Source organism: Nerophis ophidion, linkage group LG03 (genome assembly GCF_033978795.1).
Source record: "Nerophis ophidion isolate RoL-2023_Sa linkage group LG03, RoL_Noph_v1.0, whole genome shotgun sequence".
NCBI lineage: Eukaryota > Metazoa > Chordata > Actinopteri > Syngnathiformes > Syngnathidae > Nerophis > Nerophis ophidion.
In genome coordinates, this window is record NC_084613.1 from 3890462 (window position 1) to 3914424 (window position 23963).

The 23963-nt window shown below is 39.8% G+C and overlaps 1 protein-coding gene across 1 annotated transcript; it reads left to right on the forward strand.

The window, feature by feature from the left end:
* The first annotated feature begins 252 nt into the window (after nt 1-252).
* LOC133548985 (thioredoxin-related transmembrane protein 1-like) lies at nt 253-18190 on the forward strand. Its single transcript, XM_061893982.1, has 8 exons — nt 253-473; nt 2760-2875; nt 3004-3049; nt 6340-6468; nt 6628-6673; nt 9504-9605; nt 9683-9749; nt 13026-18190. Exons 1-8 carry the CDS (start codon nt 310-312, stop codon nt 13283-13285), a joined length of 930 nt encoding a protein of 309 aa, XP_061749966.1. The 5' UTR covers nt 253-309; the 3' UTR covers nt 13286-18190.
* Nucleotides 18191-23963: the final 5773 nt, after the last annotated feature.

Sequence of the window (23963 nt, forward strand, 5' to 3'; positions counted from 1 at the left end):
GAAAATTATTATATTTTGTACTATTTTTACTGCGCCGTACTGTATGACAATGGTGCGTTCATGTACTACAGGACAGTTGGAAGATGGGGAAGTTCCTGTCCAAAAAACGATTTAAAAAAATGTAGTCAACTATAGTTACAAACTTGATGAAGTAATATGTTGGCTTTTAACCCCTGACAAATAATTTGGTCGTGTATCATGTTATTCCTCCTTGATGGCGAATGAACGCGTTCAGGAAGTGGGCGGATTTCCGCAAACGCAGCATTACATCGCTGGTTAGCTGCTAGCAAACAAGAGCAGGAAGCCATCATGTTTCCCTCCACTCAGCGACAAAAACATCGACCTTTTTTGGCTTATTTACTTTTGGCCGCGTACCTTACGTCGGTGCCGGTGTCGGCCAAGCTGGACAGCCTCCGGGAAGTCACCGACGGCAACTGGGAGGACATCCTGACCGGGGAATGGATGATTGAATTGTCAGTAACCTTATGCTAGCCCGCTAAACCGCTAGCCGCATGGCGGACGTTTACTCCTCTAACATGGTCGTTTTATGACATAAATTATTCATTAAAATAATCACTTGGATTGTATATTTAATCTTTATAGTAACACGGCATTGGTGTCGGGATGAAAGCGACATTCCCGCTATCGTCACAGTTGTGTGCTAGCTAGTTTGCTAACTGATGTTTTGAGCTGGGGAATATAAGAACTACACTACCCAGCATGCAACAGTATGCATTTGTTACAATTATATCCTCACCAGCAGAGCGAACCATTAATACCGTATTTCCTTGAATTGCTGCCTGGGCGCTAATTGATTTAAAACACCTTCTCACTCCTGTGCTTACCAAAGGCAGGCGGTAAAGGTAAGCATGCGCTAATTATTTTAAAACCTCTTCTCACTCCGGCACTTACCAAAGGCATGCAGTAAATATATGAGTGTGATGTAAGGATACCATCATGAAAAGCACATTTAATTAAAAAAAACATGTTCATATGGTCTTACTTATAAATGAAGTTCATGCCAGCTCCTTCTGATCAAAAGCATCGATAACTTGTTTAGACTTAGACTTCCTTTTTATTGTCATTCAAATTTGAACTTTACAGTAAAAATAAGAATGAAATTTCGTTGCATTAGCTCTTGGTAGTGCAGGATAAAAAAATAGCAATACGGTGCAGATACGTGCAGACGGACATTGCATTTTTTCATATGCATCCAGGTTTATGGATGTATGTTGTCTTTTTAATTCCAAAGAGTTCATCCATTTTGGGGGAAGTTGAGGGGATAATTTAATTATGATGCGTTCAAGAGTCTTACGGCCTGAGGGAAGAAGCTGTTACAGGACCTGGAGGTTCTGCTTCGGAGGCTGCGGAACCTCGTCCTAGAGTCCACCAGTGGAAACAGTCCTTGGTGGGGGTGGAAGGAGTCTTTGCAGATTTTCTTAGCCCTTGGTCAGGCAGCGGCTTTTTGCCATCTCCTGGATAGGAGGAAGAGGAGTCCTGATGATCTTTTCCGTCTCTGGAGAGACTTCCAGTCTGAGGCATTGCAGGCTCCAGTCCAGACAGAGATGCTGTTGGTCAGCAGGCTCTCTATAGTTCCTCTGTAGAATGTGGTGAGAATGGGGGGAGGGAACTGTGCTTTTTTTCATCCGACGCAAAAAGTGCATGCGCTGCTGAGCTCTTTTTACAAGATCTCCGGTGTGTAGGGACCAGGTTATATTGTCAGTGATCTGCACCCCCAGGAAGTAGGTGTTGCTTACCATCTCCACAGCTGTGCCGTTGATGAAGAGTGGAGCGTGGCTGGACTGGTGCTTCCTGAAGTCAACGATGATCTCCTCGGTCTTGTCGACGTTCAGGACCAGGTTGTTGGTTCTGCACCAGTCAACTAGATGTTTCACCTCCTCCCTGTTGTCCATGTCGTTATTGTCATTGATGAAGCCCACTTTATAGAAGTCTTCCTTATCTTTCTTCAGTTTTAAAAGTCTCTCTGTCTCGATGGAGATCTTCCTTTATTACCTCCTGCTTCGATTGAAAGTCCAGTTTAGAAAACTGCTATCAGTTAGCTCGGCTCCTCAAGTGCGGGCGACGACAGAATTATCCTCGAACAACTCCCCTTCCCGTTCTGCTCCGTGGGTGATCTCTTTATCCGCTGCCACCATGAAGTGTTATTGTATAAAAAATACACTGGGTATTTAGGACTGGAACATGTTTTATTTCAGCCCGGTTGTTTACATAGCCAGCATAGGAGTGTTATGTCCGTCCCAGCACATATCACGTCACTCATTGTCACTTCTTCTGCAGCCGAGTGGTCACAAAAAGGATCACTAGCACCCTCTACCACCAGGAGGCGGGAGTTAATGACTAATATTTGACACACACAGCTACGGTATGTTAATAAAACATAGCTGCTTACTGTTCTTTTTAGCATATTCAATAGCTTGGACCTTAAATCCTACTGAATAGCTCTTAATCGTCTTCCTTTTATGCAATTTAAAATTCCCGGTATTGAAATCAGCCTTCTCCATTTTGAAAATGATGACAGGGGAAGTGTCACTCGTGACGTCACGAGTTTGACCCGGCGGTAATACTAAGCATGCGCTAATTATTTTGCGAAGCTAGTTCGACCCGGCAGTAATTCCAGTCAGGCGCATACTTGCAATTCAAGGAAATACGGTATTTTTGTCGTTTTTAACTTGGTGTATTTCTTTTGAAACTTATGTTTTTTCGTGTGTATTCACCTGCTCAAACGTCACACCCCGCAGCTACGCACCGTGGTGCCCCGCCTGCCAACAGCTGCAGCCGGTCTGGAAGGAGTTTGCGGACTGGGGGGACGACATGGGGGTCAACATAGCCAAAGTGGACGTGACGGAACAACCAGGTATGACAAAGTGCACGACAATGCTTGTAAAAGTACAACATCAGCTATATTGACTTTGTATGTTTCGTTACCTGCTTCAAAATAATGTTTTTTCTTTAATAAACTAACGGTTTGCTGCTCTCTTGAAGGTCTGAGCGGGAGATTCATCATTACGTCACTTCCGACAATTTACCAGTAAGTTATTATTATTATTTTTTTCCAAAAATTTTAAAAGTCCTACAAACAAAACTACTTTTTAATCCACTATAGTGGACATTTTTCAGGAAACCCTTGTGGTGTCAGTTTCCTGAAAAAATAAACTAAAAAAATTGTCGGACACTTCCTGTCCATTTTGTATAGTTGTTATCCACGCCTCACTTTTAGTGGCAGTAGTGAGTTAACCTCACCTTTTGTGGTGCTTCTAATTACTGTTTTTCCTTACTTACAAATTTACTTGCTAATTTCCCCTTCTTGGCTGGTTAATCTCAGCTGTAACGCGGTTCCAGTTAAACTTGGTTTGGAATGTACAAAATAAACACATAATATTTTCTTGTTTCACTACTTCACCGCCCAGTCACTGCCGTTGTGTCCTTGGGCAAGACACTTTACCCACCTGCTCCCAGTGCCACCCACACTGGTTTAAATGTAATTTAGATATTGGGTTTTACTATGTAAAGCGCTTTGAGTCACTAGAGAAAAGCGCTATATAAATATAATTCACTTCACATTCAAGCTCGCTTAGTGTCGCGGTTAGCATGTTCCCCTCTACTCTCTCTCCTACGTGTGTACGGGCTAGATCTGCATCTTAGAACAGTCATTATTTTAGAGTTGCACGATTATGGCTAAAATAATAATCAAAATTATTTTGATCAATATTGAAATCACGATTACTAACCCACGTTTGTACAATTATGTCAGGTAAATCTGTGTTGGACGGGATTGAACGCGACACCATCAATGTTATTTTTCATTAAATAGTCTAATAATAAGGATACGTAAACATTATTGTCAGGTTCAAACACTGATGGCATCTATTAAACGAGACAAGAAGCAAGGAATTAAACAGAGACAGAACTAAATTTGGCTCAACTTGAGGAGAAACGTCTGGGCTGTACTCTTGTAGTCTCCAGCCCGCTCTGGCGAAAGATTGCGCGTCACCTCTTTTTATTTGTTTACGTAACAACAGCTGTTTGTAAAGGAATGGGGGGTATGTATAGAGCCATAGTTTTCGGTCACATTAACACAAAAGAAAAAGACGCCTCGGGCTTGGACTGGTCCTGGATCGAGCTTGGGCAGTATTGGATCAAAATAGATAACCCCTCCTGTCTCCTCTCATCGTACACAATGGAATTTTACAAGCCTTTAGCTTAGTACAACAAAGACAGCCTCTTGTCTGTTCACTGGAAACTCCGAGAGCGGAAAGTTTTTGGATGATTAACATACAATTTTTTTGACAATTATCCATATACGTAAAGACAAATATTAGTGTTTTTTTTCATAATTTGTATTAATGTGTCGTCTCTTTCTTATTACATGATGCCTTTGGCTTTATTTTTCCGTTTTTGGCGCTTTTTTTTATGGTGCCATAAAAACACCAGTCTCATAGGTGGCCCACGTTTCATTAATTGGACACCTCGCCTGGCCTACTTGTACATTTGATCGTTTGTAGTGTGAAACATGTATGACAAAATACAAATATCCATGTACTTGTAGTTATTTAGTGTAAGGATTGAACTCATGTGAAAGAGGACTTCAGTGCACAAATACATTTCAACATTCCCTGGCTTCATACACAGGTGCACAGGTGGTGCATGAATTCCAATAGGGAGCAGGTTTTGCCAGAAATTAATTTATAACTATGCACCGCAAAACATTCACAAAACAGTACATGACATGAACTGTATTTTAAAGTACAAACCCCGTTTCCATATGAGTTGGGAAATTGTGTTAGATGTAAATATAAACGGAATACAATGATTTGCAAATCCTTTTCAACCCATATTCAATTGAATGCACTACAAAGACAAGATATTTGACGTTCAAACTCATAAACTTTATTAATTTTTTTGCAAATAATAATTAACTTTGAATTTTGTGGCTGCAACACGTGCCAAAGTAGTTGGGAAAGGGCATGTTCACCACTGTGTTACATCACCTTTTCTTTTAACAACACTCAATAAACGTTTGGGAACTGAGGAAACTAATTGTTGAAGCTTTGAAAGTGGATTTCTTTCCCATTCTTGGTCTCCGCTGTCGTATTTTACGCTTCATAATGTGCAGGCGGGCCAGGAAAGTACCCGCACTCTTTTACTACAAAGTCACGCTGTTGTACCATGTGGCTTGGTATTTTCTTGCTGAAAAGAGCAGTGGTGTCCATGATAACGTTGCTTGGATGACAACATATGTTGCTCCAAAACCTGTATGGACCTTTCGGCATTAATGGTGCCTTCACAGATGTGTAAGTTACCCATGCCTTGGGCACTAATGCACCCCCATACCATCACAGATGCTGGCTTTTGAATTTTGCGCCTATAACAATCCGAATGGTTCTTTTCCTCTTTGTTCCGGAGGACACCATGTCCACAGTTTCCAAATAAAATTTGAAATGTGGACTCGTCAGACCACACAACACTTTTCCACTTTGCATCAGTCCATATTAGATGAGCTCGGGCCCAGCGAAGCCGGCGTCTTTTCTGGGTGTTGTTGATAAATGGGTTTGGCTTTGCATAGTAGAGTTTTAACTTGCACTTACAGATGTAGCGACCAACTGTAGTTACTGACAGTGGTTTTATGAAGTGTTCCTGAGCCCATGTGATGATATCCTTTACACACTAATGTCGGTTTTTGATGCGGTACCGTCTGAGGGATCAAAAGTCCGTAATATCATCACTTACGTGCAGTGATTTCGCCAGATTCTCTTTACCTTTTGATGATTTTACGGAAAGTAGATGGTAAAATCCCTAAATTCCTTGCAATAGCTCTTTGAGAAATGTTGTTCTAAAACTGTTCGACAATTTGCTTACAAAGTGGTGACCCTCACCCCATCCTTGTTTGTGAATTACTTAGCATTTCATGGAAGCTGCTTCTATACCCAATCATGGCACCCACCTGTTCCCAATTAGCCTGCACACCTGTGGGATGGTCCAAATAAGTGTTTGATGAGCATTCCTCAACTTTATCAGTATTTATTGTCACCTTTCCCAACTTTTTTGTCACGTGTTGCTGGCATCAAATTCTAAAGTTAATAATGATTTGCAAAAAAAAAAAAAAAAGATTAGTTTGAACATCAAATATGTTGTCTTTGTAGCATATTCAACTGAAAATGGGTTGAAAATGATTTGCAAATCATTGTATTCTGTTTATATTTACATCTAACACAATATCCAACTCATATGGAACGGGGTTTGTACATGCATGACGCACTTTAAGTTAAAATTCAAAGGAACTATCTAGAACTCTTGTGTTTGTGTGTGCGTGTGTTCCAGCTGTAAAGATGGCGTGTTCCGAAAGTACCAAGGCGCTCGCACCAAAGACGACTTCCTCAGCTACATCGATGCTCAAAAATGGAAAGCCGTGGAGCCGATCTCCTCCTGGTTCGGGCCCTCGTCTTTTCTGTGAGTCGCCGTGACGATGAGAGGCTGCAGCCATTGGGTTGATCATTTTGTCGTAAAAATAACGTGACTGACCCCGTCAAGTCTATTGTTGGCTCAGCACGGAAGCAAACCACATCTGATGTGCTCTTAAACTCCTTTTCCTTGTCGTTTTCATTGCAGAATGAACTCAATGTCTGCTCTCTTCAAGCTCTCCATGTTCATAAGGGTAAGTCGTTTTATCCACGTCAGCGATTGGTCAATAGATCATATTAATGGATTCTTTATCCAACCTGCGTAACATACAACATGAGTGTAACCGAAAGAAGCAATAAAATGTTCAGGACTTCATCGTCTAATTTGCATAATAATGTGTGACGTCGCTAGAGATGATGTTTGTTAAGAAATGATCGATTTCGATGACATTATCGAATCTTCTTATCGAACCAATTCCTTATCGAATCCAGATAGGTTGTTGTATATGGAAAAAACACATAATACTAGGTTTGACAAAAGCTCACTTATTTTTTAAGAAAAAAATAAAATACAAATAAATATTGACTGTTGTTACCCCCCCCCCCCCCCCCCAAAAAAATCATAAAATAAATAAATATTGACTGTTAGTGCCCCTTTAACCCTTGTATTATGTTGGAAAAAATGACATTGAATATGTTGCGGGTCGTTTTGACCCGTACTGTGTAAATGCACTCAAAACAGTCAAGAAAACAGGTTAAACCAATAACAATTTTATTTTAGGTTATATAAACATTTAGAAAAGTGACATACAATACATTTTTTATTTCAATTGTATTATGTTAAGGGTCAATTTGACCCATTTCAGTTTTTGTGTTGCTCAAAGTACTGGTTATCCTTTCTTTTTCTTGCTGAAATCTGGTGACTTTTCCTCATCTAGGGTCATGAACTGGTGTGTAAATCTGGACACTTTGTTGTGTAGTGGAATGTTTGTGCAGAGTTTGTATAAAAAGATGTTGCGAGTCATTTTGACCCAGGCGCTCTGATGTGGGTAAATAGCTGTTCAGATCCAAAAATAAACATGTCTCCTTGATGTACTTTTTACTTTGATGTTCAATTGTTTGTATTTTGATTGTCTCTGAGACCCAGAGCCAGGTGTGTGAAGAGATGGAACTTTCTCACACTTGTCCTTGTCTCCTCAGATGTCATCCTTCTGGAGCTCATTTTATGTGGGTTTGTCAAAGAGATGACATGAGAACAGTGACAAGGACAAGTTTGAGAAAGTTCCCTCTCTTCACACACCTGGCTCTGGGTCTCAGAGGCAATCAAACTACAAACAATTGTACATCAAAGTAAAAAGTACATCAAAGAGACTTGTTTATTTTGGCTATTTACCCACAGTAAAGCGACTGGGTCAAAATGACCCGCAACATCATATTTGTATACAAGCTCTGCAAGACATTCCACTACACAACAAAGTGCCCAGATTTTACACACCAGTTCATGACCCTAGATGAGGAAAAGTCACCAAATTTCAGCAAGAAAAAGAAAGGATAACCAGTACTTTGATAAACACAAAAACTGAAATGGGTCAAATTGACCCTCAACATAATAGAAGGGTTAAGTGGGCCACCTAAGAAAAGTACATGCAGGCAAAATCCTGCATTAATTTGTATTGTACAGCACTTTACATTTGAAACACACCAAAGTAATGGTGTTGTTTACTTTTTCCTCCATTACATGTTTTTGATTGATTGAAACATGTATTAGTAGATTGCACAGTACGGTACATATTCCGTACAATTGACCACTAAATGGTAACACCCCAATAAGTTTTTCAACTTGTTTAAAGGCCTACTGAAATGAGATGTTCTTATTTAAACTGGGATAGCAGCTCCATTCTATGTGTCATACTTGATCATTTCGCCATATTTTGTTGAAAGGATTTAGTAGAGAACATCGACGATAAAGTTCGCAACTTTTGGTCGCTAATAATAAAGCTTTGCCTGTACCGGAAGTAGCAGACGATGTGCGCGTGACGTCACGGGTTGTGGAGCTCCTCACATCTGAACATTGTTTACAATCATGGCCACCAGCAGCGAGAGCGATTCGGACTGAGAAAGCGACGATTTCCCAATTAATTTGAGCGAAGATGAAAGATTCGTGGATGAGAAAAGTTAGAGTGAAGGACTAAAGAAAAAAAAAAAAAGGCTAGAGGGCTGTGGGAGCGATTCAGATGTTATTAGACACATTTACTAGGATAATTCTGGAAAATCCCTTATCTGCTTTATTGTGTTACTAGTGTTTTAGTGAGATTATATTGTCGTACCTGTACAACCTGAAGGTCGGCCCCGCCCCTTTCTTCAGCACCAGTCGACGGGTGGTGGCGATGACCATCTCTGCCTTTCGCAAGGGACCCTCTTCGAAATATGATCTTTCGACATGATGGCCGCATAATACACTGTACTTTGTGTGTGTGGTCCAATCCAACCGTGTTCGCTTGACATCTCTGTTCCATAGTAAAGCTTGATTTGTCATCTTTCAGGAATGTAAACAATGAAATACCGGCTGTGTTTGTGTCGCCAAAGCCGGCTGCAATACACCGCTTCCCACCTACAGCTTTCTTCTTTGACGTCTCCATTGTTCATTGAACAAATTGCAAAAGATTCAGCAACACAGATGTCCAGAATACTGTGGAAATTTTGTGATGAAAACAGACGACTTAATAGCTGGGAACAATGCTGGAACAAAATGTCTTCTACAATCCGTGACATCACATGCACGCGTCATCACACCGAGACGTTTCAGCAGGATATTTCGGCACGAAATTTAAAATTGCAATTTAGTAAACTAAATTGGCATGGGTTAGGGTTCGGGTTAACCCTAATCCGAACCCTAACCCTACAAGATACCGTTAACGTTATCAGACACGTACAAAAAGGCTAACATTAACGTTACCGTTAGTCTAGCTAACATTACTGCAGTCCTGATTGACATTAGAGATGTCCGATAATGGCTTTTTTGCAGATATTCAGCTGACGAGACAGCTGTTTGCCGCTACAAATAATATATTGTTCATTTTTCAGCGTTGCCATAACTACATGACGGAACACCTGGGGATCCCCGTGTGGGGCTCGTACGTTATATTCGGCCTGGCCACGCTCTTCTCCGGCCTCGCTCTCGGACTGGTAAGAAAGAAAACGCAACGTTTGCTTCATTTGATCGGTCACAAAGTACACGCTCATTATTGTCTGCCTCTTTTCAGCTGCTGGTGTTCATCGCCGACTTTGTCTTCCCTTCGCGGCGATTCTCCTCCCCTGACTACTACCAGAGTGAGTTTGAATTCTTTGGTCATAATTTTAAATCGGAAGAAAGGGCTAAAAAAAAAAAATACTAAGAAATTTTACTTCCCTAAAGAAAGACCACTTCATACGCCCAAATATGGACATCCAAACACCCACATGTGATTCATTACTAAATCTACAAACCCTGTTGGGAAATTGTGTTAGATGTAAATATAAACGTAATACAATGATTTGCAAATCCTTTTCAACCCATAATCAGTTGAATGCACTACAAAAACAAGATATTTGATGTTCAAACTCATAAACTTTTTTTTTTTTTTTTTGCCAATAATAATTAACTTAGAATTTCATGGTTTTAAGAAGGGGGACCGGAGGGTGTGTTTCAACTATGGTGGGATCACACTCCTCAGCCTTCCCGGTAAGATCTATTCAGGTGTACTGGAGAGGAGGCTACGCCGGAAAGTCCAACCTCGGATTCAGGAGGAACAGTGTGGTTTTCGTCCTGGTGGTGGAACTGTGGACCAGCTCTATACTCTGGGCAGGGTTCTTGAGGGTGCATGGGAGTTTGCCCAACCAGTCTACATGTGCTTTGTGGACTTGGAGAAGGCATTCCACCGTGTCCCTCGGGAAGTCCTGTGGGGAGTGCTCAGAGAGTATGGGGTATCGGACTGTTTGTGGCGGTCCACTCCCTGTATGATCAGTGTCAGAGCTTGGTCCGCATTGCTGGCAGTAAGTCGGTCACGTTTCCAGTGAGGGTTGGACTCCGCCAAGGCTGTCCTTTGTCACCCATTCTGTTCATAACTTTTATGGACAGAATTTCTAGGCGCAGTCAAGGCGTTGAGGGGTTCTGGTTTGGTGACCGAAGGATTAGGTCTCTGCTTTTTGCAGATGATGTGGTCCTGATGGCTTCATCTGGCCGGGATCTTCAGCTCTCACTGGATCGGTTCGCAGCCGAGTGTGAAGCGACCGGAATGAGAATCAGCACCTCCAAGTCTGAGTCCATGGTTCTCTCCCGGAAAAGGGTGGAATGCCATCTCCGGGTTGGGGAGGAGACCCTGCCCCAAGTGGAGGAGTTAAAGTACCTAGGAGTCTTGTTCACGAGTGAGGGAAGAGTGGATCGTGAGATCGACAGGCGGATCGGTGCGGCGTCTTCAGTAATGCAGACGTTGTATCGATCCATTGTGGTGAAGAAGGAGCTGAGCCGGAAGGCAAAGCTCTCAATTTACCGGTCGATCTACGTTCCCATCCTCACCTATGGTCATGAGCTTTGAGTCATGACCGAAAGGAAAGGATCACGGGTACAAGCGGCCCAAATGAGTTTCCAAAAGGGGCTCTCCCTTAGAGATAGGGTGAGAAGCTCTGTCATCCGGGAGGAACTCAAAGTAAAGCCGCTGCTCCTCCACATCGAGAGGAGCCAGATGAGGTGGTTTGGGCCTCTGGTCAGGAGGCCACCCGAACTTCTCCCTAGGGAGGTGTTTAGGGCACGTCCAACCGGTAGAAGGCCACGGGGAAGACCCAGGACACGTTGGGAAGACTATGTCTCCCGGCTGGCCTGGTAATGCCTCGGAATCCCCCGGGAGGAGCTAGACGAAGTTGCTGGGGAGAGGAAAGTCTGGGCTTCCCTGCTTAGGCTGCTGCCCCTGCGACCCGACCTCGGATAAGCGGAAGAAGATGGATGGATTTCATGGCTGCAACACGTGCCAAAGTAGTTGGGAAAGGGCATGTTCACCACTGTGTTACATCACCTTTTCTTTTAACAACACTCAATAAACGTTTGGGAACTGAGGAAACTAATTGTTGAAGCTTTGAAAGTGGAATTCTTTCCCGTTCTTGTTTTATGTAGAGCTTCAGTCGTTCAACAGTCCGGGGTCTCCGCTGTCGTATTTTACGCTTCATAATGCGCCACACATTTTCCATTGGAGACAGGTCTGGACTGCAGGCGGGCCAGGAAAGTACCCATACTCTTTTTTTTTTTTTTTTTTACGAAGCCACGCTGTTGTAACACGTGCTGAATGTGGCCTGGCATTGTCTTGCTGAAATAAGCAGGGGCGTCCATGAAAAAGACGGCGCTTAGATGGCAGCATATGTTGTTCCAAAACCTGTATGTACCTTTCAGCATTAATGGTGCCTTCACAGATGTGTAAGTTACCCATGCCTTGGGCACTAATGCACCCCCATACCATCACACATGCTGGCTTTTCAACTTTGCATCGATAACAGTCTGGAGGGTTCGCTTCCCCTTTGGTCCGGATGACACAATGGCGAATATTTCCAAAAACAATTTGAAATGTGGACTCATCAGACCACAGAACACTTTTCCACTTTACATCAGTCCACCTTAGATGATCTCGGGCCCAGAGAAGCTCGTGGCGTTTCTGGATGTTGTTGATAAATGGCTTTCGTTATGCATAGTAGAACTTTAACTTGCACTTACAGATGTAGTGACAAACTGTATTTAGTGACAGTGGTTTTCTGGAGTGTTCCTGAGCCCATGTGGTGATATCCTTTAGAGATTGATGTCGGTTTTTGATACAGTGGCTTCTGACGGATGGAAGGTCACGGTCATTCAATGTTGGTTTCCGGCCATGCCGCTTACGTGGAGTGATTTCTCCAGATTCTCTGAACCTTTTGATGATATTATGGAGCGTAGATGTTGAAATCCCTAAATTTCTTGCAATGTCACTTTGAGAAAGGTTGTTCTTAAACTGTTTGACTATTTGCTCACGCAGTTGTGGACAAAGGGGTGTACCTCGCCCCATCCTTTCTTGTGAAAGACTGAGCTTTTTTTGGGAAGCTGTTTTTATAGCCAATCATGGCACCCACCTGTTCCCAATTAGCCTGCACACCTGTGGGATGTTCCACATAAGTGTTTGATGAGCATCCCTCAACTTTTTTAGGATTTATCGCCACCTTCCCCCAACTTCTTTCTCACGTGTCGCTGGCATCAAATTCTGAAGTTAATGATTATTTAAAAAAGAAAAAATGTTTATGAGTTTGAACATCAAATATGTTGTCTTTGTAGCATATTCAACTGAATATGGGTTGAAAATGAATTGCAAATCATTGTATTCTCTTTATATTTACATATAACACAATTTCCCAACTCATATGGAAACGAGGTTTGTATTACGACTGAATACAAAAAAATAATAATGCATGGAAGACTTAACACAAACGTGATATCCATCAAAAGATGCATCCATCATCGCCACTATTACTCCGCCATTACCCCAACAAGCTTATTCGACATCGCTCGTCAGCTTTTCGTTTCTTCCCCCCCCCCCCCCGGCCCGCAACGTGCAGAAAAGCAAACGCTGGATCAAGCCCGGCTAATCCAGCAACAGGAGGAGGAGCACGAGGCAGACGGCGAGGAGGACGACGACGAAGAGGAGGAGTACGAGGACAGAGACCCGGACGGCGTGTGGAGGACGCGGAGGCGAAGAGACTCCCCCGGGCCACGCAAAGGACACGCCTTGTCGGACGACGCCCTGAGGAAGAGGGTGGCTCTTAGCCGCCAGGACAAGGAGGAGGACGAGGACGAAGAAGACGAGGAGGACTCGTAGAGCGGCGGCGCGGAGCGTCACGTGACCCGTGCTACTGGACGTGAAGTCGACCGGAGTGGGAGGAGACTCGCTCTTTGCAAAATTGTTTACAACGCCAGGCTTCTGCCCTATCGACCTCCCCCCTAAGATAAGGCGCCATCTTTTTTACCTTCTCTCTCCTCCCTCACTTCACAGGAGAACTACCCTCATTTCCGCACCGGTGTTGTAAGTCGCATCCACCAAATTTTAGAAGAAATAATTATTTGTACATATTAGACGCACCTGACCATGAGTCGCAGACATACAGTCCAGGACAAAAGTGTGGACACGCCTTCTCCTCATTCTATGAGTTTTCTTTATTTTCTATTTACATAGTAGATTGTCTATGAATGAACACGTGTGGAGTTATGTACTTCACACAAAAAAAGGTGAAATAACATGAAAACATGTTTTATATTCTAGTTTCTTCAAAATAGCCCTGATTTACTTTTTCGCTCACTCTTGGCATTCTCTTTTTTTTTTGTTTGTTTGTTTGTTTTTTTTTCCCTTGGCCTCAGTCTGCACCCCTTCTCCAGGGCCCAGGCTAAGACCGATTTTTTTTATTTTATTTTAATCTTCTATTTTTTTCTCCCCCCCGCCCCTGTTTACCTGTATCTCATCTCTTTTGTAAGGGGCGCTGGAAGCCGGCATACCCGTCAGCGATCCTGTTCTGTCTCCCTGTAATGTTTGTTTGATCTTGAATGGGATTGTGCTGAAAATTTTAATTTTCCTGAAGGAACTCTCCTGACGGAATAAATAAAGTACTATCTAATCTAATATAATCTAATCTAATAAACTTCATGAGAACCTTAGAATGGTTTTCACTTCACAGGTGTGGAGAGAATGCCAAGTATGTGCAAAGCAGTAATCAGAGCAAAGTGTGGCTATTTTGAAGAAACTAGAATATAAAACATGTTTTCAATGATATCACTTTTTTTGTTGTTAACACATGTGTTCATTCATAGTTTTGATATGACAATCTACAATGTAAGTAGTCATGGAAATAAAGAAAACACATTGAATGAGGAGAAGTTGTGTCCTAACTTTTGGCCTGTACTGTAAAATCGGTACAAAAGATTTTGTAAATCTTTATTTACATACCTTGTGGTGCCTGTCAGACGGCAGTAAAACTGACGATCATACAAAATAAATCATCATCATGGACCCACTAGCAGAGGAAGCTCGTTCTCCAATCAGCTAAACACACTCAATAACTCCACGCTGAGGTTTTGGTGGATTTACGAAACTGAAACAATGCAAAACGAATGCCATTGTAAGTAAATTATACCAACACAGACACTTGTGTTAGCATATTCGCTAATGCTAACAGTGCTAGCTTGATTACATTATAATGGCACTAAATATGAATTAAAAAAATACTTTTACAGACAGGACAGATGGGACTGTTAAGTAAGTATGAATTGTTTTAGATGTATTGTAAAATGTACAAATGTTGCTCGGAGTGGTGAATGGAGAACTCTTTCTAACCAGAAACGCTATGGCGGGATATACTTCCGGCACAAAAGAGGAAGTCCATTGTCAGTGAGTGAACTGGTCCAAAAGAGGGGGTCATTTCACAAACAATAACATACCATTTCAGTGTCTGTTAGCGTAATATGACAATTATTTCTTGAATACAATACATTATGGTCATTGGTGAAGAAAAATCCCTAATCTGCGCCGTTTCACAACCCGCAGGGTGCAAAGCGTTGGAAAAAAGTTGTGGTTTATAGTCCATAATATACGGTAACTTGGCTTTTTGCTGTGCATTTTTCTTTCATGTTGAACATACAAAATATTAAACCGTTACATACATTACATTTTCATTGATTCCTTCAATTCTAAAATATTAAACATATTTAATACATTTCATGAAATAAAAACAATCCTAATTTAGATCTTCAAATATGAAGAAATTAATAAAAATGTTTTCAATGTATTTATTTCAAATTATGTTTGCCAAATGAGTACATTATTTCACATTTACTAATTAATGCAAAATCTGTATTGCGAAACAATTAGAATCTATTTTATTGGCGCTTGCCCCCTGAAAACATCAGCATTTTCGACAAGCCTTTTTAAAAAGAAAAGCAAACTTTCAGATAATAAATACTGTGTAAAAAGAATAGAATGGAACGTAGATAAAACAAGTGCAGTATTTTCATGAGGTAATGTAATAATAATGTACTGTATTCACCGTGGAGAGCGGACTTCTGTGGTATCTCCCCCCAGCTGCTTCTCTGTCAAACACATAATCGGCAGCTTCTCCATATTTTCATGGATAAACAACTGCCCTTTTGGATATTATTTTATCGTCCTCGGCTGGCGTTATCGACTCAATTCTGCTTCAGTATGGCGCAGACTAGCAACGCTACGCTCCAACTGCTTTTACACACTGTCATGTTTTGACAATTTCCTTCTTTAATTCAATGAGTATAATCCACTTTTTTTTCTCATGGTTAGAAAAACCAACTCATGTCCGTGTTTGTGAGTTAGAGCGGCTGTTTTGGTCGGATCTTATTGTGACACTTGGGAACCCAATTATTGCTCGGAGCCTAAAACATGACAGTTAACTTGTACCCTGTAAGGTACCACTCTATTTATTGAAGTGGTTTATAGTTGATTTCATTTTGGCTACGTTTACATCGCGGCGTTCTATATACTTAACATTAAAAAAACCCAGACAAACTCTTAGTTTTTTGTTGTTATATACACGCACAGAGAATAATCTAAGTCTCAACCATATTCACTCCAGATAACTAAACACGTTTCCTCTTTATTGTCGACACCGTATATCATATATTTCTTTATTTTATTCATTTCTTGTTACAATTTGAAGTGTTGTCTAATCATCAAAGCTTGTTTACTGATGAAGAGCGCAGTCTCGTGCTGTTTCACAATTCATAAATACGGAACAAACCTTTCGTTTTTTAAATGATACAAGTACAAGTTCTCCTTTTCTTTAAAAATACAGTACAAGTACCAGAAGCTATTGTGTTTTTTAATCAGTGTTTTTTTATTTTTGAAAATATTGTACAACTTCTCTATTTGGTTTTTTTGAAACTCAATTTTATCTTCGAAAATACAGTTCAATAACAAGCCCTTTTAAAAAAAAAAAAAAAAAACATTTTAATGCAGCAAAAGTTAAAGGTCTTTTAATAATTTTTTTTAAAATCAGTAAAAGTACAAAAATTATTGTACAGATTGTTAAAAAATAAGACAATGTAAAAAAAAAAACTGTCTTTATTTTTTTTAAATTCGGTAAAAGTACAAAAGCGCTGTATTTTTTTTTTTTTTGTAAATACAGTAAAAATCAAAGCGCATATTTTCCCATCCATCCATCCATTTTTCTACCGCTTATTCCCTTTGGGGTCGCGGGGGGAGCTACAATCGCATATTTTATTTTTTAGAAATCAGTAAAAGTACAAAAGTTCTCTGTATTTTATAATTTAAAAAAATATAGTAAATTTACAAGCTATTTTTAATTTAATTTTTTTTCAAAGTCAGTAATTATTTTTAAAAATATAGTACAAGCACTTTTGTTTTTATTTTTGAAAATATAGTACAAGTCCTATTTGTTTTTTTTAAGCTCTTATTTTCATTTTATAAAATACAGTTCAAGTACAGGCTCTTTTTAAATTATTTTTTTTTTCTAATACAACAAATGTTTATGGTCTTTTATTGATTTAAAAAATGTTGATAATTAAAAGTACAAAAACTCTTTTACTGATTTAAAAAAAAAAATAAGACAACGTACAAAACCTGTCTTATTTTTTAAAATTCGGTAAAAGTACAAAAGCGCTGTGTTTTTTTTTTTAAATACAGTAAAAATCAAAGCGCATATTTTCCCATCCATCCATCCATCCATTTTCTACCGCTTATTCCCTTTGGGGTCGCGTGGGGCGCTGGTGCCTATCTCAGCTACAATCGCATATTTTAATTTTTAGAAATCATTAAAAGTACAAAAGCTCTCTGTATTTTATTATTTAAAAAAATATAGTAAATTTTATTTTTTTTTCGAAGTCAGTAATTATTTTGAAAAATATAGTACAAGCACTTTGTTTTGTTTTTATTTTTGATAATATAGTACAAGTCCTATTTGTTTTTTTAAGCTCTTATTTTTATTTTAGAAAATACAGTTCAAGTACAAGCTCTTTTTAAATAAAAAAAAAAGGTTGTTATGTTCAGTCTTTTAATTATAATTTTTTTTTAAATCAGTAAAAGTACAAAAACTTTTACTGGTTTCTAAAAAAAAATAAGACAACATACAAAACCTCTCTTATTTTTAAAAAATCAGTAAAAGTACAAAAGCGCTGTTTTTAAGTTTTTGTTGTAAAAACAAAGCGCTTATTTTATTTTTTTAAATCGGTAAAAGTAAAAAAGCTCTCTGTATTTTATTATTTTAAAAAAATACAGTAAAAGTACAAGCTATTTTTTATATTATTTTTTTTAGGTCAATAAAAGTACCAAAGCTCTGTATTGTATTCTTTTTCAAAATACAGTAAAAGTACAAGCTCTTTTTTTATTTTTAAAACACAATACGAGTACAAAAGGTTTCTGTATTTTGTCATGTTTAAAATACAGCACAACAGTAACTTTTAAAGTTAAAATCATAAGATTTATTTGAACCGAGGGAAAGTTTTAACACATGTGAACTTTAAATGCATCCATGTAACAAAAGTACTGTAAATGTTTCCTGATGTCAAAAAACACGTTTTCATTCTCTTTGAGTTTTTCTTTATCTCCAGATACATCATCAACAATACTCTTGAATTATTAGCTCCATTGTTGTTTGATTGTGAGATTTTGTATGGAATATAACTTGAGCACTATTTATGGCTTGTAGCATTCATACTCATCTTTTAATAAACAACTTGGAAACATGCAGATTGTATTGGTTGCTAGGCAACAATAAGCAAGCAATCACAACAAAAACACCTGACCAAAGTCTACTTAGTTTTAATTGGAATACAACTCATTCAATTAATGGCTGCTACAGTATATTGTGTTGTAATGCATTGACTTTCCAGTAGATGTCACCATTGTGCAACTTTTCATTGGAAATATGCCTTGTGTCATTACAGCATGCTTGAAACTGCAGTTATTTTATTGGTGTTTACTTGTTTTAGTGAGCTTTTCCACCAAAATTTGCAGGCAATACCATCGCTGAACTTTTCCATTGATTAACTGCCTTATGTCACTAGAGCGATACTTTAAAGTGCAGGTGTTTATCTGGGTTCATGCTGCTAGCATGCTAACATTAGCGGTAGTAACTAAGTCAGTGGGGGTGGGGACTTTTGGGCAGCTAAAGATTGAATAGGATTATGATTTTTTTTTTCTTTTTTAATGTATTTAATGTTACTAATTTCTTGGCCCTGCGATGAGGTGGCGACTTGTCCAGGGTGTACCCCGCCTTCCGCCCGATTGTAGCTGAGATAGGCGCCAGCGCGACCCCGAAAGGGAATAAGTGGTAGGAAATGGATGGAATTTCACAGGTATGTACCTCAGTTAAATGTTTTGGTACCTGATGCAAGTTGTTGTGCAGCCCTTTGAGACACTCGTGATTAGGGCTGTATAAGTAAACATTGATTGATGTTAACATGCTAGCTTTTTTTTTTGTAGCTAAATTTGCAGGCAATACCTCAGAGTCATATATTTTGCTACTTGATGCATAATTAATTATTTTTAGGCTAATTCTGCAGGAAATACCGCTGAGTCATATAATTAAGTACTTAGACGCATGCTACCTTTCCAGCTAATTCCACAGCAATAGACCTCAGTCATATATTTTGATATTTAATGCATGTTCAATTTGATTACCGTATTTCCTTGAATTGCCGCCGGGGCGCTAATTAACTTAAAACCTCTTCTCACTCCGGCGTTTACCAAAGGCATGCGGTAATTTAAGGCCTGCGCTTATAAATTTGAGTGTGATGTAAGGATACCATCATGAAAAGCACATTTAATAATAAAAAACGTTATTATGGTCTTACCTTTACTTATAAATGAAGTCCATGAGCAGCTCCTTCTGATCAAAAGCATCGATAACTTGTTTATAGAAGTCTTCCTTATCTTTCTTCAGTTTTAAAAGTCTCTCTGTCTCGATGGAGATCTTCCTTTATTACCTCCTGCTTCGATTGAAAGTCCAGTTTAGAAAACGGTTTTATTTTAGATATGTAATCCTCCATGTTAAAAGTGCAAACGAGAGGAAAAAAATATAAACGATTGCTGCTTGTTGTCACTTCTTCTGCAGCCGAGTAGTCGCAAGAAGGATCACTAGCGCCCTCTACCACCAGGAGGCGGGAGTCATCTAATGACTCATATTTGACACACGCAGCTACGGTATATGAATAAAAAATAGCTGCTTACTGTTCTTTTTAGCATATTCAATAGCTTGGACCTTAAATCCTACTGAATAGCTCTTAATCTTCTTCCCTTTATGCGATTTCAAATGATTGGAATCAGCCTCCTCCATTTTGAAAATGATGACAGGTGAAGTGTCACTCGTGACGTGACGAGTTTGACCCTGTGGAAATTCTAGACATGCGCTAATAAAAATAGTATTTGGCGAAACGAGTTTGACCTAGCGGAAATTTTAGACATGCGCTAATAAAAATAATATTTTGCGAAACGAGTTTGACCCGGCAGTAATTCTAGTCAGGCGCATACTATATACTATATATATATTACCATGAATTGATTAACGTGGACCCCGACTTAAACAAGTTGAAAAACTTATTCGGGTGTTACCATTTAGTGGTCAATTGTACGGAATATGTACTGTACTGTGCAATCTACTAATAAAAGTATCAATCAATCAATCAAACCCGGCGGCAATTCAAGGAAATACGTTTTGCTATTTTTATTTTTGTATTTATTTTTTTGCTCATTTTGTGCCAGGCTTGCTACGGACAGTTTGGGTTTTCCTGTGTTTTAATTCCTGTGCTATTTCTAGTTTCTACCTCCTGTGTTAAGAATCACTTCCTGTCCCGGTGCTCTTGTTTTGTGGGTATTTCCTGTTTGGTCTCTTGTGTTTTGAAGCCCCTTCACTTTCTGTTGTCCTGCCAGCACACCTGATTGGCATTAATTAGTTCCACCTGTGTCCCTCCTTCGGGGCTTGGTCGTCATTCTGTGTAGATTGTTGCTTGGTGTGCTGTTTTTGGTTTGTTTCCTGTGACTGTTAAGTTAGTTCTGCCTGCTCTGCGTGCCGGGGTCACGCTGCAAGCAACACTCACCAAACTGTGACATTTTGCAGGAATACACTTAAGTCTTGTGTACTTTGTGTCTTGTTGCTATCTGGCCAGCTTCTGCTTTTCTGGATTCACAGGCAATTTCTACCGGGATTACATATTCTAGTTTTTAATAATCATATTTTATAAGCTGGCCACAGTATTAGGTACACCGGACGTCCTCTGCAAGAAAAGCTCAATCCCAAAAATGGACAAATGTCCAAGATAATGAAGATCAGTTTTGATTGAGACTTTCATGCAACAAAGTTTATTTTACCGATCTTTCTGACAGCTCTTTCTAGTATTTTGGGGTTAAACTATTGGGCTGCATAAGGAGGTCCATAGTGGATCTAACATAATAGTGAGAGTCCAGTCCATAGTGGATCTAACATAATAGTGAGAGTCCAGTCCATAGTGGCTCTAACATAATAGTGAGAGTCCAGTCCATAGTGGATCTATCATAATAGTGAGAATCCAATCCATAGTGGATTCAACATAATAGTGAGAGTCCAGTCCATAGTGGATTTAACATAATAGTGAGAGTCCAGTCCATAGTGGATCTAACATAATAGTCAGAGTCCAGTCCATAGTGGATCTAACATAATAGTGAGAGTCCAGTCTATAGTGGATCTAACATAATAGTGAGAGAGTCCAGTCCATAGTGGATCTAACTTAATAGTGAGAGAGTCCAGTCCATAGTGGATCCAACATAATAGTGACAGTCCAGTCCATAGTGGATCTAACATAATAGTGAGAGTCCAGTCCATAGTGGATCTAACATAATAGTGAGAGTCCAGTCCATAGTGGATCTAACATAATAGTGAGAGTCCAGTCCATAGTGGATCTAACATGATAGTGAGAGTCCAGTCCATAGTGGATCTAACATAATAGTGAGAGTCCCGTCCATAGTGGATCTAACATAATAGTGAGAGTCCAGTCCATAGTGGATCTAACATAATAGTGAGAGTCCAGTCCATAGTGGATCCAACATAATAGTGTGAGAGTCCAGTCCATAGTGGATCTAACATAATAGTGAGAGTCCAGTCCATAGTGGATCTAACATAATAGTGAGAGTCCCGTCCATAGTGGATCTAACATAATAGTGAGAGTCCAGTCCATAGTGGATCTAACATAATAGTGAGAGTCCAGTCCATAGTGGATCCAACATAATAGTGTGAGAGTCCAGTCCATAGTGGATCTAACATAATAGTGAGAGTCCAGTCCATAGTGGATCTAACATAATAGTGTGAGAGTCCAGTCCATAGTGAATCTAACATAATAGTGAGAGTCCAGTCCAAAGTGGATCTAACATAATAGTGAGAGTCCAGTCCATAGTGGATCTAACATAATAGTGAGAGTCCAGTCCATAGTGGATCTAACATAATAGTGAGAGTCCAGTCCATAGTGGATACAACATAATAGTGTGAGAGTCCAGTCCATAGTGGATCTAACATAATAGTGTGAGTCCAGTCCATAGTGGATCTAACATAATAGTGAGAGTCCAGTCCATAGTGGATCTAACATAATAGTGTGAGAGTCCAGTCCACAGTGGATCTAACATAATAGTGAGAGTCCAGTCCATAGTGGATCTAACATAATAGTGAGAGTCCAGTCCATAGTGGATCTAACATAATAGTGAGAGTCTAGTCCATAGTGGATTTAACATAACAGTGAGAGTCCAGTCCATAGTGGATCTAACATAATAGTGAGAGTCCAGTCCATAGTGGATCCAACATAAGAGTGAGAGTCCAGTCCATAGTGGATCTAACATAATAGTGAGAGTCCAGTCCATAGTGGATCTAACATAATAGTGAGAGTCCAGTCCATAGTGGATCTAACATAATAGTGAGAGTCCAGTCCATAGTGGATCCAACATAAGAGTGAGAGTCCAGTCCATAGTGGATCTAACATAATAGTGAGAGTCCAGTCCATAGTGGATCTAACATAATAGTGAGAGTCCAGTCCATAGTGGATCTAACATAATAGTGAGAGTCCAGTCCATAGTGGATCTAACATAATAGTGAGAGTCCAGTCCATAGTGGATTTAACATAACAGTGAGAGTCCAGTCCATAGTGGATCCAACATAATAGTGAGAGTCCAGTCCATAGTGGATCCAACATAATAGTGAGAGGCCAGTCCATAGTGGATCTAACATAAGAGTGAGAGTCCAGTCCATAGTGGATCTATCATAATAGTGAGAATCCAGTCCAAGGTGGATCTAACATAATAGTGAGAGTCCAGTCCATAGTGGATCTAACATAATAGTGAGAGTCCAGTCCATAGTGGATCTAACATAAGAGTGAGAGTCCAGTCCATAGTGGATCTATCATAATAGTGAGAATCTAGTCCATAGTGGATCTAACATAATAGTGAGAGTCCAGTCCATAGTGGATCTAACATAATAGTGAGAGTCCAGTCCATAGTGGATCTAACATAATAGTGAGAGTCCAGTCCATAGTGGATCCAACACAATAGTGAGAGTCCAGTCCATAGTGGATCTAACATAATAGTGAGAGTCCAGTCCATAGTGGATCTAACATAATAGTGAGAGTCCAGTCCATAGTGGATCTAACATAATAGTGAGAGAGTCCAGTCCATAGTGGATCTAACATAATGATGAGAGTCCAGTCCAAAGTGGATCAATATAGTAGCAATAGTCTAACATAATAGTGTGAGAGACCAATAGTTCAGACCTTTCTCCCTTTGAGAATGTTTAGTGCAATATGAAGAGTAAAACTCCACAAAGGAGACCCTGGACGGTTGAACAACTTAAGCTGTACATCAAGCAAGAATGGGAAATAATTCCACTTCCAAAATGTGTCTCCTCAGTTCCTAAACCCTTACTGAGTGTTGTTAAAAGGAAAGGCCATGTAACACACTGGTAAAAATGCCCCTATGACAACTTTTTTTTGCAGTGTGTTGCTGCCATTAATATCTAAAAATTAAAGTGTCTTGTCTTTGCTGTCCATTCAATTAAATATAAGTTGAAAAGGATTTGCAAATCCTTGTATTCTCTTTTTATTTACAACTTACACAACGTGACAACTTCACTTGTTTCGTGGTTTGCAGTTCCTTCATTTAGGAGGGGATTTTCTCCTGATTGAGCACAGTTCCAGTAAGAAGATGGTTGACCGCCATGCTATCTCTCCAACTTACCACAGTCATTATTTCTCCCATTTAGGCTCCACTTCCTTTGCTTTTTGGCATATTTTGGTCTCCGTCAGACCACAAAAGCTGCTCTCCCTCCCTCTCCCAGCGGTCCCCAGCAGGATTCCGATGTGTAAACGCAGACTCGCTCTCCGAGTGTCAGAGATAATGTTTAAGCCCAGATTGTGTTTAATGTGCAAGCCAACCAAGGACTTTAGTCCCCCGCCCACTGACCTGGTCTGACCAGATGGGAGTTTCGGGTTTTTGTGACAACAAACCGGCT